This window comes from Trichosurus vulpecula, chromosome 6 (genome assembly GCF_011100635.1).
Source record: "Trichosurus vulpecula isolate mTriVul1 chromosome 6, mTriVul1.pri, whole genome shotgun sequence".
In the NCBI taxonomy this organism is placed as follows: domain Eukaryota; kingdom Metazoa; phylum Chordata; class Mammalia; order Diprotodontia; family Phalangeridae; genus Trichosurus; species Trichosurus vulpecula.
In genome coordinates this window covers 71,933,631-71,952,997 of record NC_050578.1, presented here as the reverse complement: position 1 = coordinate 71,952,997, position 19,367 = coordinate 71,933,631, and the positions used below count along the sequence as shown (strand labels likewise).

The following is a 19,367-nucleotide window of genomic DNA, read 5'->3' as shown; positions in this document are numbered from 1 at the left end:
TATAGGTGTTTGGAGGGATTTGGGGGACAGCTTAAGCAAGTCAGTTCCTGCTTTCCAGCCGCCATATTGGCTCCACACCGACCCCTCCCCCCCATCTACATCTATCTTTTGAAACCGCTCATATCCTCTAACCAAATGTCTACAGTGGAACGGCTTACAGACTTGTGGCAGTTCCCTGTAATTGGAATATGAGATTTCTGTGTGCCTTCAAGGATTGGCAATTATTAAGTAATTTGGAGTGATTAACTTCCACTTCTACCATGCTTTTGACATTTTCCCTCAAGTCCCTCAGATACATGAATAAGATTTGCAAATTGAAGTAACTTTTCATAGTGTAGATAATATTAAGGATATTTCTATCCAATTAAAACGAGAAAACTACAAGAGTCTATAGTGGAGTTTTAAGTTTTATTTATCCCTCGACCCAGCTTTAGTAGATTTAGGCAACCAATTTGAACACACGTAATAAACTGGCACCTGTTTACAGTATCTACATTGTTTCTACATCTTCTGTTGAACAGGGTATGACATCCTTGCAAAAACTGAAATGTAAGTGAAGAGAAGCCACCAATGGAAAAGCACAACCCCCCCCCCCCCCACCTTTTCTATTGATTGCATTCTTAAACAGGAAACACATACCTATGAAGCAAGATGGGGGTGTAGAGGAGATCACTAAGAGGAAATAAGTTTTCTACCTTCCACAGAATAAAAAGTAAACCAGCAAATGTAAGAGTAGAAAGCAATAACTAGAATACTTAATTTTTTAAAAAGGTAGATTCAGATTAATTGGCCATTATTATAGCTGAAAAGGAAGATTCTGACTTTGTTGTCACCATCACAATTACTATTTTGAAATATTTATTTCTTCACAGTGTAAATATAAAAATGATCCACTTGGGTAGGTTGCATTTGTTAAAATAGACTCTATTTTAATACATGCTATAAAATTACTCTAAAAAAAGTGAAATCTTTATAGCTCTGTCAAAATAAAAATTAAGACTGTTTTTACATATAGAATGTACACCCAATTTGAAGTCCTATCTGTAACTCTAAAAGGCCATTATAGGATTATATTTTATAATACATTTCATTGTTTACAAGATAGCTATTTTGACTCTTCTAATTGTTTCATAACATCTAGCAATGACCTCTCTTTTAGATTTTTTTTCCCAAATTTAGACTTTTTTCCTATACAAATATGCACACATATGTATGAGACCACCAATTAAAACATACCTTATAATCTTCCTGACACACATACACACATATACATACATATATATTTTTTTCTCTATAAAGTCCACCACATGTGCATGTTTACATATATCCAAAGTGCTTTTATGATTTGCTATTAGTGATCAATGGGACAAATAGAGAAAAAACAGACAAATGGCAAGCATCCTGATTCTGAAACTCATCTTGTTATCAAAGAATTTTCCAATGCCATTTCTAGATTTTTAATGAAAAGCACAATGAAATATTGCTGACTGTACTCATTCAATAATAACAAATAATAACCAAATGAATGTAGGACTAAGATGTATCATGTATAATTCTTAGTTCTCCATTCAATCATTTCTCTTATTTCCAGGCTATTTACAGAATACTTACATAATGCCTAAGGCTAAAAGCAACTTCTCACTTTACATATTCAAAAGTGATTGGAATTCTGACATAAACAAAAATATTTACTGTTCTTGTTAGTATAATATTCTTTACAAATACATCTGTTATTCCCTACATAGCATCCAGGAACACTAAATTTCTTGAACTGTTCACTCCAATCAGTAAATTGAATAAAGAGGGTGAGAATTTCTATAGCATCAGTTGTTTATTTTGATCCATTTATGAGAAATGTAATTAGGTCCAGGTCTCCATTACACCAAAGCAAAGGCCTGGACTTCTTGGGCTTTCTGTTCTGGGTCAGGAGTCTCCTTACTCAGGCTCAATGATTTGCTCATGACTTTAAAAGACAGATCATGATCTAGGCAAATGGTGCAGAAGCAGCGCCCTGGTGATAGCATCTCTGAGAAGGCCAACGCAGCCAAGGAAGGGAAATTGGAAAGGGCTTCAGTCTCAATAGCTGACGGCAATTATTCTGCCAGCCTATGACTGCTCTGAATCCATTTCGCCAAAGAAATGTTTGTAACAGTGGGTACCTCAGGCAGAATAGAACGTGCCTTATACTTTCCTTGAGACTCACTGATCATACTAGAGAATGTTACACACAATTTAATTAGGAACAGTTAAATGCCAGATTTGTCCAACAAGATATAGATTAGCCTCATCTTAAAAAACATACTTTTTGCCTGGCAAATGATTTTATTCTCTCCAGTTATACTAAATGTATTCATGCCTTAGTAACACAGTTATCCTCGAGAAAATATTTCAGAATAAAACACAAGAATCTATTGGTCAAGTTGATTTTCTACTATACTATAAAACCTTGAATTAAAAGGGCTGTTTTGAATTGTATTGGCAAATATTTGGGCGAGGGATATATCTAGAACAACTTTAACATTTCTTTAGTTTATACATTTGGGAGGGTTAGAGTTCTTCCATTTTGAAAACCTGCAGATAAGGAGTGGGATGTCTTGCCAATATTATGAGATACACTAGAAAAAATACAGGATATTTTGCAAGCAATTTGTTACATATTTCATACTTAGATCAAATGTTTATTAAATATTCACAGTAATTTTAGAGAAGTAACATTCTTGTCTTTAAAAACCTCAATTTACTGCATGTTAAATCATTTTTCCTAGACAGGTGCAAAATGTATGTCAGTGCTTTTCTACAGAATTGCTTAAAGTTCCTCATGGATCCAGCTATAACTTCAGGGATGGCTGGAGGAGGCCTTTCTCGATGAGATGAGATTTCAGGGTTTTGTAGATATTCAACTGTTGCTCTGGCTGAAGTACTAACAGTTGCTGAAGTACTTTGCTGGGATTTGGACCCCTGGTGATAAAAGAAAAAAGATACAATTTACATTATATCCAACTTACGAATGGCTCTGATTTCAGCTGAATGCGGTAGGACTCTAGGTCAGACCCTATTCCTATGCCCAGGCCCATGGGCCCCTGGCTATAGCCTGTTGTTAGGAACTCTCCTTCTATCCACAAAGCTGACACATTCTCCCATGCTTCCAATATACTTATGATGTCTAAATCATGTGCCTGTTTGGAGTTTTTCTTTGTATGGAGGGTGATGTTCATCTACTAATAGTTTCTGCCACACTTTTCCAGTTTTCCCAAAATTTTTTGTTGAATAGTGAATTCTTGCTCCCATTGCTGGGATTTGGGGATTTATCAACCTCTAGTTTACTGTGCTCATTTGCTCCTGTATATTGAATACTTAATATATTCCGCTAATCAACCTCTTCTATTTCTTTCCTGGTTCCAGAATGTTTTGACAATTATGGCTTTGTAGTATCGTTTGAAATCAGGTACTGCCGGCTCTCTTTCCTTCCATTTTTCTTCCATTCATTCCTTTGGTATTCTTTATCTTTTTTTCTTCCATATGAATTATTATTTTTTCTAGCTATATAATGTAGTCCTTAGGTAGTCTGAGTGGTATGGCACTAAAGTCAATTCATGGAGTTTCACAATTTTTATCATATTGGCTCAGCCTACCCATGAGCAACTATTTCTCTCATTATATAGATCTACCTTTTTGTAAACAGTATTTTGTAATTGTGTTTGTAAAGTTCCTCTGTGTGTGCTGGCAGGTTAACTCTGAAGTATTTTGTACTGTCGTAGTTACTTTAAATGGGATTTCTCTTTCTATTTCTGTGACTGATTTTGTTGGCAATATAAACAAAATGTGGGTGATTTGTGTGGGTTTAAATTTTATCTTGCAACTTTGCTTGAAGTTCATCATTTCAGTTAGGTTTTTAGTTGACTCTCTAAGATTCTTATATCATCTGAAACAAGTTAAAAGTTTTGTTTCTTCTTTGTCTATGCTTATTCCTTTAATTTTCTTGTCTAATTGTTACAGCCAGCATTTCTAGTATGATACTGAATACTAATGGTGATAATGGGTATCTTTGTTTCACTTGCTCTTATATAGGAAAGGCTTCTAGTCATCCTTTCCTTCTACAGCTAATAGTTGTTCTTGTTTTTAGATAGTACATCTCATTTTGAGGAAAGCTCAAATTATTACTATGTTTTCTAGTGTTTTAAATAGTCTTCACTCCACCATCTTGACTCAGTTTATTTTCAATATGTTTAGTTTTTTTTCCAGACAGATCCTGTTAAACAGTGGTTCTCTTAACCCTTTTTTGTATGTGTCATGGACCATTTGGGCAGTCTGGTGAAGCCTAGGAATACTTTCTCAGAATTATTTTTAAAGCATAAAATAAAGATAGTCAAGGAACCAAAATCTCTCAACAATTTGTGTTAGATCATTGAGGATGGCAACATTCACAAAAGGGTTACCATATGTGCAGGGTGTATTTACATCAATGATGTCAAGGATTCATCAAATTATTCAAGAAAGTAACAAATCTACAATACAATGGCTATATAAACTACATCAATTCAAACATAATTAAGCAAATAAAATTATCAAATGAATATTCAGTGCTTCTAAAGTTAGTCTTGAAACTCGACACTAATATAATAAATGGATTCAACTGCAATAAAAATAGCACTAGAAAAATAAAAGCTGAATGTACCTAGAGGTACAATCTTTTCCTATTCCACAATGCCATATTTAGCAGCAAGTAAGCTGTGTTAACAGTGATAATTTCCTTTCCATCCCAAATAAATGACTAGTTGAGAAACTAGAAACTTTAAGCTATTCCTACATAAAGTACCCCACTGTCCCAAGTCTATTAAAGAATTTTAAAATGACATCTTTAAGAAGATCACACACACAAAAATAAAATTATCTAATGTAATAAGTAAACACAAGTTTGTACCTTATGAAACTGGTGATATACACGTGCACAAAAGTTGCCATCAAATACTGACAGTCAAATCTGTCCATTATTCCTCCATGTCCAGGAATGGTGTTTGCAAAATCCTTCCAAACAAAAAAAATATGCAAATAAAAATTAGTCACATCCTTAGATATGCACCAGACTTTTTGATATTTCAGTTTGTCCAAGATGAGAAAAAAATGGTATAGTTGCAATTTTCTGCCAAATGTGAAACCAATTTTTTCAGTATAGAAAGCCTACTTACTACTTTTTCAATTCTTGGAAAAGAGTATACAAATAGTCCACAAAAAACCGGATTCAGTTTTTTCCTGATAATTTAGAAAATTGGCTAAAATCTCTCCAACTCTTTCCAGGTACATGGTCTGTCATCGCTGTGGGGCAATGAATTGCAGAAATTCAGATAGTGTGGAAAATTCTGGAGCACTGAGGTAGGAGTGGGGTTGAATGATTTATTCAAGTAAGTGATAAAATACCCAAGCTATCAATCTCAATCAGAGACTAAATGTGAAAAGTTCTTGGAACTAGAGTGATGTTCCAGAGGAAAAGTGTTCAGATAGACCTAAGAAACTTAGTCATGCCTCAGGGGATGTCTATAAATTAATCAAGCTAGATTAGAACCAGTTATTCCAGAGACAGGAGCAAGTGTAGTGGCATTCTAGCTTCTAAGAAGGAACTGCTCTGCCCACTGGTGTTCCAGCAGCACCCCACCACTGCACTGGGAGTCAGCACCACATCTAAGCAAAACATCTCGAGCCCTCGATTGGGAGAGCAGAGCTTCCAGAAAAGAGGAGCTGTGTGCCACTGATCTGCCACTTGTGCTCTCTAAGCTTGAGCCTCTTTCCCGCATTCACTAGTGGGAGAGTGAGGGTCACTATTGCTGGGGTGATGTTTTGTACCAACTAGCAAATCCCCATTTCCAAAAGTGATTCGAGACTGGCTGACTACGATGATCCTTAGCTGATACTCCAATTCCACTGGGGTAACATTAGAACCCTGTGGGAAGGATTGAGCTAGGGCCTGAGACTTGGGAGAGCAGGAGGTATGATAACGATACTCGGAGCTTATATGAGCTACAGTACAGAGGTCAATTTAGCGACTACAGAATTTGGTGAAGTTTCCACCATTTACCCCTGAGCTCTTGTAATCACAAAATCATTTCTCTTTGCTGATACCCGTAGTGTGCCAAAGAACCCTCTCTCCACTTTGAGGTCCTGCAGCATTTGTCAGCACCATTCACCTGGTACTTAGACAGCTTGTGGCTGTATCCAGGTCTGGTTTCTGACACTATAAGGTCCTTAAGGGCAGACAGCCAATTTCCAGCAAACTCCCAGAACATCACAAAGTCAATCAACTGGGTCCCCCCTTCTGTGGATAGTCTCCTTTAATTTCACTTCACTTAATTTCAGCCACAGGGAACAGTTACACAGTCATTGGTTTTCATCCTCCTATATCCAATCCCACTGGACCTGGGATAGCAAGCCACAAAAACCCATTATTACCAAATTCCACCAGCTACACCAAACATTACATGCCAGGTGCACACTAGCCCTGAGTAATAGGGCACATAAATGCCATACAAAGCAAATAAATGCCTTAGTGATGTGGGGACTCAATGTACGTACAAGCCTTGGGCTAAGGATCTAAAGATCTAAAATCTATTCCAAGTATATGTGAAGCTCCCAGTGAAGAATATAGCAGATGCCCAGAACAAAGATACTAAAGGCAGCATAAGGTAATATTATTCTTTAGAGACATAAGAGTCTTTTCAATTTCCAAATTAGACATAAGAAACCTAAACTAGTTACATGAGCTAAGGCCTACCTTTCATGACATGATGAGCCCCATATAAGTCAGTTCCAAAAAGGGAGTCTAGCTCTTTAGACCTGAAGACTTACACCAGTGAGGGCTTTTGTTGCTACCAACTTGGGTACCTGGAGAGCTGTGCTTAATGATATACTAATATACTTATAAATTTCTGCAAATATCTTTGCTGTTTTCTAGTAAAAGGCATTTTTGTTTTTTCCTATTTGCCTTACTCACCAAATACTGACCCTGTATTTGGGGACAGAGTGCCCAAGACATGTAATGTTTGGTGTAGCTTATACAATTTAGTGATGAATTGGGTGTGGGGGGGAGGGGGGTGTTAAGGAAGACTTGATTGGCCTTGTGATGACCCAGAAGATGGCATCCAGTCCTGCCCTAATCTAAATTTGTTCCAGGAAATATAAACAATTAGACATGAAGTCTAGTAGTAAGGCCACCAGACTGGAATAGGGATGACTCTTCTTGTATCACCTTATCCCACTCAACTTTGCCCCAGCCTTCATGCCTGGTCACCACAAAATTTTTTTTTAAAAAGACTGCAGTGGAAGAAATGAATTCTGCCAACATACGCAGTGCACATATGCTACTTTTATAGAACAATTTCATTGATATATATAAAGCATTTAACACTGTGAACTGACACATGGAATAACAAAATCAATGTTTCAATTATAACAACCTTTTACTAGGTTAGCCAACACTTACAGATTATCTAGCATAACTGTGAGGAAAACAAACAAAAAAACAGTGCCTTTCTTCCAAGAGATTTAGGGTATACAACCGAGGGAGAAATAATAATTCCAATTACAGGTACAATCACAGATTCTGTTCTGATATAAAATGCACATACCCACCTTAATTTTAAAAGCCCTTTTGAATCCACTAGCAAAGAAACCTCCAAATGGACCAATTAAAGATGCAAATGTTGAAAGTGCAATGCTATGTATCTGGAATGGATACAAGCTCACTGTATCCTGAAGGAAAAGAAACAGAAGCTGTGTCCATCACACTTTTATTTAGTACAAAATCCCACACAGCACTAGGGAAAGCAAAGCACATGACATTCATCTCTGTTTTTGTGTTGAGGAGGTATGTGGTATCCAGACTGATGACTTTATCAGTGGAGAGGGTTCTAAAAGCTGAATCTCCCTTTGCCAATCTGCAACCTATGCTAAGTAGTAAGAGACTTGACCAGGGTAACCCAGCCATCAATGTCAGAAGCAGAATGTGAACCCAGATCTCTGACTCCAAGGTGAATGCCTCATCCTCTAAGTCACAGTTACTCTTGCTCTTTTATAACCTTAGAATCAAGGTACGGAAGACAAAATGCAGAACTGATGACATGTGATGTCGACCCCTAGGATTCTTTAAAATGGCAGCAAAAAATACTGGAAGAGAAAATCTCTGAGAAATATCAGCAGTTTTTGCTATATTTCATGCCTATCAAAATTTAATTAACTAACTTTGACCTAGTGGATTAATATGCTGATTTTGTCATTTATAATTTAGTTTCTTAATTATCATAACCTGCTTCTACAGAAATTCCTCTCATCTGGAAAAACAAAGGGTTACCAAATATTTCTAACACAAATATATTTGAGCTAAATGGAATTTATACCTAAAAGTATATATACCAAGGCAATTCTCTAGGTAACTAATTCCTCCAAGTTAGTTAGCTTACCATTCAGTTTACTATTCACTCTATTCTCAGGGTGGGAGAGATTATGCTCTATTGGAGATTTTCTACATTAATCAGTTCATTAGAAAACTAACTTTATTATTCTAAAATTGACTCTAGGTCTCTCTTACCCATCTCAACACTCCCTTCAATAAGGGAGGAACAGAGTAAGTCTGAAGTTGGAAAAGTTCTGATGGTTCACACTCTGTTACAAATGAATTGACTTCACTTCTGTATTCTATTGGACAAACAAAGTATTGATACTTTGCTAAAAAGTAGGCAGCCTGAAAAACAAAACAAAAATATATTAAATGTCACATGTTATCATAAAAAACCTACCTTCAGTTTTGTATTGGAAGACTAGAGTTAGAATACTGACACTTTTACATATCAATTCTTACTTCCAATTCAAATTCAAACAAACATTTTCAGACATACTATGTGCTAGGGACTGTCCTGGGCAATACTACTCTGAAAATCAAACTGTCCACAAGAAAGTAAATGGAAAAAACAATGATGAACCATGGTTAGTTGTGTTACAGAGTCTGGGTGCCAAAGAAGAGTTAAGAAAACGTACCTTCTGGCCCATTTGACTAAAGGGGACAACGATGGGTGTGGAACATGCATATATCTACTATGAGACAGGGTTGATGTGCTGAATAGTTTTGTTAGACTTAACTCCCAGGCTCTATCTTGACCTCTCTTCTCTTTTCTTCGTCACCTCATCACTCCCAAGAGTCTAATTCTCTCCTTGCAACTGACTCACAGACACCCATTTCCCTTGTCCTTCCAACGTCCTTTCATTTTGTATCACCAGCACAGTGCCTGGCACACAGCAGATGTCTAGTACATAGATGTAAATGTAAATCAAAGGTATCAAAACAAAGATAAGTGGGAAAAACAACAACAAAAAAAATCATTTAGTTTACACTGTCCCAATTATAAACATTGTAGGTTTGGGGGAAAGTATAAAAATCATAAACAGGGAATACAGATTGATTTCATAATGAACGAGAAACTAGCCTCTCTAACCCCTAAAACCAAACCACTGAAATTTATTAAAAATCTAGTTTTCCAAAGGTACAAATGAAAGATCATTTCAGTGTTCCCAACTCCAAATAAACTTCAATTAGTCACCCCCTTTTTATCCTTGCCACTTGTGAAACTAGAAGAGATTTACTAGGTTGGCATTATAAAAAAGTGCTCTATCACATATTTTATTTGGTGAAGTATACCCTTTCTTCTCTTCCAGTCATTTCCTTCATTCATCTCACATATCTTAAGCCAAACTGGGGGTGGGGGGTGGGGTGGGGAGGTAATTAAGAAAAACATAAATGGGATTTAAAATCTCACTCCTAGCTTCCAAAGTTTCATCCTGATGCAAACCTTCCCCTAAACTAGAAATGTATAGAATAGCCTCTTCAGGGGCCACATGAGCATAATTAAATAAGCACTGCTCCTCTCAGACACAGTGAAGGAGCCAATTCTACACATTGCATAGAAACACTCATCCTAATTAGAATTAACAAAAGTTAAGAGGTTTTAAAACACAAAATTATTGGCTACTGAAAAGTCTTGTATCTACTGCTCCATACTTAAATCTGATACCAAGAATTAACATCCAGAAATGTTGAAGCTAGTGATGCAGTTAAAACTCAACAATCTCCTTACACTGAAAAAAGGGCTCCTTGGCATATAAAGTACTACTTATAACTTTATATAAAGAGTGCCTCAAAAGTAATTGCACATTTTTCACCTATAATACTTAAAATATCCATTTCTCGAGCATATTTTGTTCAAAGCTTATAAATGTAGAAATGAAATATTTTAAAATCATCTAAAATGTTCATCATGCATGGTTCAGCATGCACATATATATTTAATAGAATATAATTAATAGAATGATTGTAATACTATGCATGACCACAAGTCAATTGGTCACCATATTAAGAAAAGACGCAGCTGTTTCTGTCTTACCTGCATTTAGAACAACATGCACAGCTTTTATGTGCATGTTTTCAAACTTTTGTTTTTTATCCAGACATGGAATTTGATATTCTGATTCATATCAGATGGACAAACCTACTATAATTTTGCAAAAGCGTGAAAGGATGTCAAGAAACAAAAATTGTGGAAATACTCACAATGAATCCAAAAACAACTGTGGAAAAGAATCCTCCAATGAATCCTTCCCAAGTCTTTTTAGGAGACAGCTAACAGAGGTCCCCCAACCAAACAAAGAAACAAACAAGATAAGATAAGTTACTAAATAGACATTTAAGATAGACATTTATAAATCCTGTTCGAAGCCTCTTAGCAACCTGAACATTTGTCAGCTTATCCTCACCTGGCTTCATCATTAATATTATTCTGGTTAACCCCACCTTTTACTTAAAATTTTCCACCCTCATAATTTACTACTACTTTTATCAAATTTCTTACATGAGATACTCAAACAATTATTGGTTTATATGTTTTTATGTTCCTATAACATAGGGTTCTCACGTCCTTAAACTCCAGCCTCCCTAATAAAAGGAACCAGGTCTTCTTTTCTCATTCTTCTATCAACACATTTCTTACAGGTATAGATAATGGACACCCAATATGATACGTATGTAATCACGGTGAATACTCAACAAATATGGAATATTATTCAACATACTGAATTTTTTTAATGCTGGTTTTTATAACACTATAATTTCCTAAAAGGACAAAATACTTTCTTAGCTTGACAAATGTGTTTTGTCTAAGAGTCTTAGAATATCAGAGCAGGAATTTCATGTCCAATGTTCCTACATAAGATCTATCACAAATCGACAATTAATTCTAAAGACTAAAGTTATACTTTTTATAATAAAGGGGGGAAATATGTTTACTTTGCGATCAAAGTTCTAATGATGTAGACTGGTAACCAGGATACATTCAAAACTATATTGAACCTCTATGCACAAGGCATATTATACTATGTACTGTGGAATATAACAATGAATAAACATCATCCTTTCCTTTGATGGCCTTAACACCCAGTAGGGATGAGAAGACATGTACACAAATAACAATAATATGATTGTCAAAAGATAATGACACCACTTTCAGCAAAGTGGCACAGAGAAGGTTTTCATGAAGATTGATCAATCAGTCAAGGAGCGCTTAATATTTATCATGGGCCAGCCACTGGGCTACACTGTCCTTATTGTCAAAGAGTTTGCCTCCTAATAGGGGACACAACATATAAAAATAGTTACAAAGAACATAAATATAGGATAGAAAGGAGTGTTACAGGGGAAAATTCTAGTAACTACAGGTTCCTAGTAACTAGGAACCAGGAAAGGTCTCCAAAAGACAGTGCATGCGAAATAAATCTTGAAGGAAGCCAGGGATTCTGAGGAATAAATCTGAGCAATGGCAAGTAGATCAGTTTGGCAACAACATGAAGGAGAGTAGGATATAAGCTTTCTGAGGGCAGGCAGGCACTGTCAATATTTGCGTATTTATTGTGTAGCAAATAGTGAATGTTTACTGTATGTCATTCCCATCTTTCAATATGTGAGTCGGCCAAGACAATCTTATATTTAGATGTGCACTAATACATTCATCAGATAATACAATGCAACTAACAACACTAAACATCAGTGTTGTATATCATAGCTATATTTTAAAATTTTTATTTACCTGTTGCATTCTATTTCTTATCAGTTTTAGGTCTGTGCCAAGTCTTGTGGTAACGTGATTATGTCATAAAGTACAGCTCTTTTTGTTTTAGTGTATTTCTGCCTTGGAAGGTCTCAATTAAGTTATTCACATTAACTGCCAGATCAAGGTGATTCAAGGAGAATGCTTATTCCTGTGATTCAAAGGTGCAAGGCCCTTACACAACTCTTCCAAAAACTACACAAAAGTTGTTTTCCATAACAGGAAAAGATGGAAGAGACTTGAGGGGTCTGGGATACAGTGGGGAGAAATGGATGAGAATAATGCAGAATTTCATGGAAGTCATATAAACCCAATGCTCCCATTTCCTAAATACCCAAACTCCCTTTCTTCCCCCGGCAGTTCTCAGAAACTACTCTCCCAACGGTCAAGGTCAACTCATTTGTCATATCCAGAGGCTTCCATTTGATCTCAACCTGCTCCTGGGTTTCATCTTCCTTATTCTTTCTGAGGGAAGCTATGTGGCTCAATGGAGAGAGCTCTGGTCTTAGAGTCAGGAAGATGTGAGTTCAAATCTAATCTCAGACACTTGACAGCTATGTGACACTGGGCAAATCACTTAATACTATTTACAGTTTCCTCAACTATAAAATGAGCCAGAGAAGGAAATGCAAACCACTCTAGTATCTTTGCCAAGAAAACCCCAAATGGGGTCATGAAGAGTTGAACATGACTGAAACAACAACCTTTCTGAAGGACTGATACTGTTGGTCTTTCTTCTCCGAGAGCCCACAATATTTTGGGCTTCTTCCTGATGCTTTACAGTGTCCTTTGTCAATTGAGGTCAAGATAGGTCAAGAAATGAGGTTATTTCACTTCCCAAAGCTTCAGCTATTAAAACTTCAATGTAAAAAGTTACCACATCTATATCTTTACCCCTGCCTGACCTTTCTCTAAGTTTTAGATCCACAACTCCTACATGAAATCTCTCTTTGAATGTCCCACCAGCAGAACAAGTGCAACATATCAAAATAAGAACTTATAATCGTGTTGTCATAAACCTGCTTTTCCTCCTAATTTCATCTTTTTCTTTTTTGCTATGACCATTCAAACTCCCACATTTAAAAGATAAATTGTCCTTTTCCTTTACCTCTCGACACCTTGACACCTACTGAATACAATCTCAGAAGGATGCCTTTCTCCTTTGCAGTTCTAACTACTACCCTGCTAGTAAGGCCGTCAGTGGCTTTCAAGATTCCATATCTCTTCTCACTGTCCCTCTTCCCCCTCTCCCCCAAATCCCTCCTGCATGGACATACCAGAATAGGCCCTCTACTGTCTGGCACCCCTCTACTTTTCCAGCATTGTTTCATAATTACTCCTCCCAAGTAGTCCTATGCTATGATGGCTTCTGAGCCAAGATCTGCCCTCTGCACTCTCCCTCCATGAGCTCCATTCCAATCTTTTTTACATCAATAGACACATGAAGTTTTGTTGCATTTAAAAATTTCTAACATATTTTAAGTTTGGAGTTTTCATTGTTGTTGCTTTTTTCTTTTTTAAAAAAAAGTATGGTAACTTCTTGTCCATGTTTTTACATTACCTTAATTAAGGGAGTTCTCCCAAAGAAGAATCCAAAAAGGTAGGCTGTAATGTCATTGCAGATAACACTGGAGATTGGAACAAGAAACCTTAAAAAAAAGTCAGCAGAAAAAAAATGTGACTTGATCAAAATATTTTGATTCATCCTACCAAAATATGACTCATAATCAATGGCAACAATACTGCTTAGAGCACTAGGCAATCAGATAAGTGTCAATTTTTTTAACAGAGCAATTTAAACATCATCTGAAATTAATCTTTAAAAAAACTCTCTGAAGGATAATACTAAATATTAAAACCTCTAATATAAAAAGCAATATCATAGCACGGAGAAGATTTAAATGCCAAAGTCATGAGGACAAGTTATAATACAAGGAAATCAAGTCACAGGTTAGATTTATTTTACAAAAAGTGGCTAAAATGGAAAAAAATCTATTGCCTATATAAATGATAGGTTGAAAAATTCATGCTACATTATAAATAATTTTCTTTTGAAGAGATTATAGTGAGAGTAGGACTGTCAGTTCCCTTAAGCTTTGCCAATAGAGCTCAGACTATGGCAGAGCTGCCAAGTGGCACAGACTGATTACAAGGGTAGAAACAAGGTTGAACCCTGAGGACAAGCCTAACAAAGTCCAGAAAGGTTCACAACCAAACTGTCTGCAAGGGTGACAAGTTCTCTTGGGTACAAGATTCTTCAAGACCACCTAATTATAAGGCACAATGAGGCCTCCACTATGACAGTGGAAAGAGTGAACATTGATGCAGAATTATAATTTTAAAATCTTTTAAAATCTCTTGAACAGATGTTCAAAAACAACAAAAAAAAAGTTTTTGCATGCAACTAGAAAATAAGATACACAGGCAATGGGGCGTAGAAATTTATCTTGCCCTACAAGAAAGGAAGGGAAAAGGGGATGGGAGGGGGGTGGGATGACAGAAGGGAGGGCTGACTGGGGAACAGGGCAACCAGAATATACGCCATCTTTGAGTGGGGGGGAGGGTAGAAATGGGGAGAAAATTTGTAATTCAAACTCTTGTGAAAATCAATGCTGAAAACTAAATATGTTAAATAAATTTAAAATTAAAAAAAAGAAAAAAAATCTTTTAGTTGTCAATTTTAGCTATCTTAACTAGTTCTACATCTGGGAAGTTGACTGATTACTTAAATAATTTACTAACTTCATTAAGTCCTAAATTTAAAATGTTTTAGAATACCTGTCAGATTTTATTCCAATTTTTATTGAATCAATTAGAATTTTTTTCCAAAATTGGTTTTAAAGTAAGACTTTTTTAGTGAAATATTCTTCAGTTAATAAAATTCTTCACCTATAAACTATTTTAAAATATGAGTTTAAAATTTTAAGACTGAATTTCTGAATATTTTTCCCATGCCTAACAATAATCAATACTTACAAAATGTTTTGTAACTTAATCACAAATGAAAATTTATTTCCACTATCCTCTTTTTACAAATCTGTTACAGATTGTGACCCATTAAATCAGAACTCCAGAATTCCAGTCTGACATTGAAGAATATATACCATATATACAACATACACAAATATTAACTCTAAAGAACAAACAATTCTTTTACAGTTCACCACACATGGCCAAATGCTTTGTACAGGAACTACAACTTTCCATATTCAGCTTGCATTGCATGAAGTGATAAGATACTTGGAAAAATGCAATGTTATTGTTTAATTCTCCAACACTTTAAGGATCCATGATTTTGTCAGTACGAATGCTCACCAAAGCAAGTAACGACCCTTCAACAACTTCTTAGGCAGAAAAGAAATTGTTGTGACCCTGTACCTTGTGATCAACTTACTTGGTCATCAGGTAGACCTGCTGTTAGTCAATAAATTCATACACAAAGACTTTCTTGTCATGGTAGTATCTGCCATAATTTATTTTGCTGGCATTTCCTTAAAGAACTTTAGGATCTCCTCCACCACTAGAACTTTAAAGGAGGACTACTGCTTTTCGTCATAAGAAAATTCGGCTCATTTTTTGGTTGTCTTTTGGGGAAATTTCTGAGTTTTATTTAGAATCTGGATAACAAGAGTTTAAATAAAAGGCGCTTAAAAAGGCACTATAATATGATCCTCTAAGTGATTAGAAGCACAGCCACTAAGAATTTTGTCCTTCACTGTCAAATTCAAAGAAAAATACATTTTAATTAAGAGTAGAATTAAATATTAGCAAGCTGAAATTAGTAAGATTCTTGAATGTTAAAGTGTTTGATAAACGATCAGAAAGCAATTTATTCTTGGTTCCCTTACCATATCATGCCTTCAAACAGATTTTGGATGACAAGATGAGACTGAGTTACAGTTATCAGCAAAGTAACATGAGTCCATGCGAACTGTTAATAGTGCAACAAGATAACAATTAGTGAATGCTACACAGGTCAAGACACCTAAAGCTGAGGAAATAATGAGCAAATGCTTTAAGCACATTCAAATTTCTGACATCAATTTCAGTACTTAATGTTGTCCTCATACAGTATAACACAACTCTGCTGCTATATTTGTTTTCTGAAAAGTTAAAAAAATACTATTTAATAATGTAATTTAAAAGCACCTGAACTTAAAAAGAAATTTATGAGCAAATTGTAGGTAGATACTGTGATATACTGTATAAACACAATCTGAATCAGAAGGTTAAACTGGTAATGAGGAATTTGAGATTATGATGTTACAAAATACCCGTGTGAGCTATTAAGTATAGAAGGACTTCTGACTACAAATCCAGTGCTCTTTTCAATTGCACCATGTAGTAGTAAAAATCAAAGAGGAAATATATTCAAAATCTGCTCTTGGAAATGTGTAATCTTTAAGAGCTCACATATTCACCAAACCAAACATTCTACTTTCATGTTAAGTAACTGCATATTCGCTTCATAAATTAAAGAGGAAAATTAGTTCAGAATACATGTAGCTTAAAGGTGCACAAAACCAAGACTTAGCTACATTAATGAGGACAACAGAGAATGCTGGGCAGAGCACTGTCCATGAGGTCAGAGGGCCACTTACCCTTCTAGGGCCTCAGTTTCTCCATCTGTAAAATGAGTGGTCTCTGAGGCCCTTGGACGCTCTAAATCTATAACCATACGATGGCATTTTAATAGTGGAGGACCTCCCTGCACTGATGGAGAGTGAAACCTCTAACTCAGTAGACCAGTCTCAGAGAGCTACCTAAGGGTCAGGGAGGTTGAGTGATGCAGCTGTGGTCACACAGCCCACAAGTATTAAAGCTGGGGGGTGGGGCAGGGGAGGAGGTTCTGAATCCATGTCTCACTGACTCTGAGCCCAGCACTCCATCCACTGTGCCATGATGCCTCTGACAGGATTGGAAACTGATGTTCTAGAAAAGTTGGCTGCTCTGGTAACAAACTGGACTACTGATACACACATACACTCTCCACTACCCTCTAAGTACTTTATGTGAAAATAGTATCTCCTAAACTTTAACTGACTAAAGTGTTATAGAGGTAAAATATCTAAAGTTATGAATAATAATGTCCATTAATTTTAAAGAACAAAAGAAAGTTATTTTTTAAATTAAAAGATTATTTTAAACTGCAAAATCAAAGGGCTTGAAACTTAAGTTTCTTATCTCATAATGGATATTCCATCTTGAAAGATTAAGTTGGGTTCAAAAGGCCCTTTTCTAATTTCAGTTATTATCCCTTATGCTGAACTGTATATGCACCTGCTTGAAACTGCATAAGTTCAATTGTTCTCAAGAGTATAGCTAAGAAAATCTTAAAATACTGATTAACAAACCAGTGACCATCAAAAATGGTTAATACACACCATATAAAATTGAAGACGATAATGTTTCTTCACTAAGCTCAGTACAAACATGCAGAAACCTGTACAATAAAGAACAAAAGAAATTGAAACATGCAATTTTCTATCATCTAAATTCACAAAAGCCTAAATAGACAGGAATAGTGGTTGTTTATGAAAACGAACTCTTATTATATCTATCTAAATTATATTCACTTATATAGTGACATTTTTTTATTGGTATCTTGTCCTACTATTGACTTTCAGAATTATGAACTAACTTAACTGTTAAAAGGCATGGGAGAAGTAATGTGATCCAGTCTATGCCTCCCCTCCCCTCCCCCTGAAATCCCATCTACCATATCTAGGGGTGCCATATAAAGATCAGCAGCACTAGGCCTTGGGCCCTGGTGTTGGCCTCAGTTTTGTTAGTTAAGACCTACCTGTGTGACTCTGGGCAGGTTAGTGTATCTTTCTGAGCTCTAGTTTCTTCAACTATAAAAGGACCAGCTCAGACTCTTTTCTAGCTCTATATCCTCAAATCCAACTAAGTGGTCATCTAGTTTTTGTGCTTAAGTCCTGCCTCCTGAACTGGACTGGATATTGGAAAGGGCAGTGATTGCTTCTTTTTTATCCCTCACAGAGCCTACTACACAATGAGTGCTCAATAAATCCATTAGATGAGTTTAACAAATAAAACTCCATTTATGTGTAAATGTGGTGATATCTTTTATTATTCAATTAAATGGATTCTGCTTTATGAATTTATTAAGGGTTTCAAATGCAGATGCATGCAACTTTAAAAACTAATCTCCTTTAAGACATCATGTTCCTAGCCTCATCCTGTTGTTATGGGCAAAGTAACTTGAATCCCTCATTTCTCAAAGAAACATAATCTTGATAAAAAGCAAAATTGTAATAGCTTTCAAATTTCCTAGAACACATGAGCAAATATTTTTAACACCTTAATATGATTTAAAATAACAGTTTTTGAATGAAGCATATCTTGGATATAATAAATTGCTGTTTGCTAAAACCATGAAAGGCAATGTATTAACTTTTTTTTTTCAAAAATTTACAACATGCTGATGCTGATAAAGCATGTGTATTTTAAACTGAAATGTCATATTAATATTTTGCTACCTCATGGCGATGGAAGCTTATTTAGTACTTTCACCCATACAAAATTAATTCACTCACTTTGGGCTTACATAGGCATCATGTCCCCAGGCTACTCTTCCTGTAAGTGCTCTTAACTTCCTCACGAAAAAGACTCAATAACAGCCATCTTCAGCTAATCTATAATTTGAAATCCCTACATTAAAGGAGCAAAAAATTGAGAAGGAAGGGAGGCATGCACATAGGGTCATTTGTCATTGCCTCATCTAACATCTAACCCCCCCTAATGTGATACACACTTAAGCTAAATAAAAATATGATTTGCTTAATATGAAGTCAGCATCTCAAAATATAATGCATACAAACAGATTCAGAAAGCCAGGGTAGCATTTAAAAAATCTGCCTGACTAATGTACTAAATTTAAGGTATCCAAAGGAATTCTATAGCTACCTTTCTTATTTCTGTTTGGCCTGTTCTCCATAATCAAACACATTTGTCTTGCTGTTCAAGGAACTTCAGGAATAGAATTTCCTTTTCTTAAACTATTTTGATTTTTGCTTTGGTTACATAATCAAAGTCTGAAAATCTGGTACAAAAACAAATGGTAACAGTTAAGTGTAGTCAGTTGTTGTATTGGCACAGGAGCAATGAGAAACAGTGGAATAAAAACAAAGCATAGAGGCAACTTTCAATTAGAGAACTGATCTTTCATTTTCTGTTTTATTTTTCTCTCTGTATCACCTACTCACA

General features: G+C 35.7%; 1 protein-coding gene across 1 annotated transcript in view; it reads right to left on the bottom strand.

Moving 5' to 3' along the window:
• Positions 1 to 394: 394 nt before the first annotated feature.
• CDS1 (CDP-diacylglycerol synthase 1) overlaps positions 395 to 19,367 on the bottom strand; it is a 75,608-nt gene continuing 56,635 nt past the window's right edge. Inside the window, exons 6-13 of the mRNA XM_036764674.1 lie at positions 17,522 to 17,580; positions 15,986 to 16,068; positions 13,699 to 13,786; positions 10,589 to 10,657; positions 8,576 to 8,728; positions 7,621 to 7,740; positions 4,922 to 5,025; positions 395 to 2,958 (exon numbers count right to left, since the gene is read on the bottom strand). Of these exons, the coding sequence (XP_036620569.1) occupies positions 2,829 to 2,958; positions 4,922 to 5,025; positions 7,621 to 7,740; positions 8,576 to 8,728; positions 10,589 to 10,657; positions 13,699 to 13,786; positions 15,986 to 16,068; positions 17,522 to 17,580 (806 nt within the window). The 3' untranslated portion in view covers positions 395 to 2,828. The remainder of the gene's footprint in view (positions 2,959 to 4,921; positions 5,026 to 7,620; positions 7,741 to 8,575; positions 8,729 to 10,588; positions 10,658 to 13,698; positions 13,787 to 15,985; positions 16,069 to 17,521; positions 17,581 to 19,367) is intronic.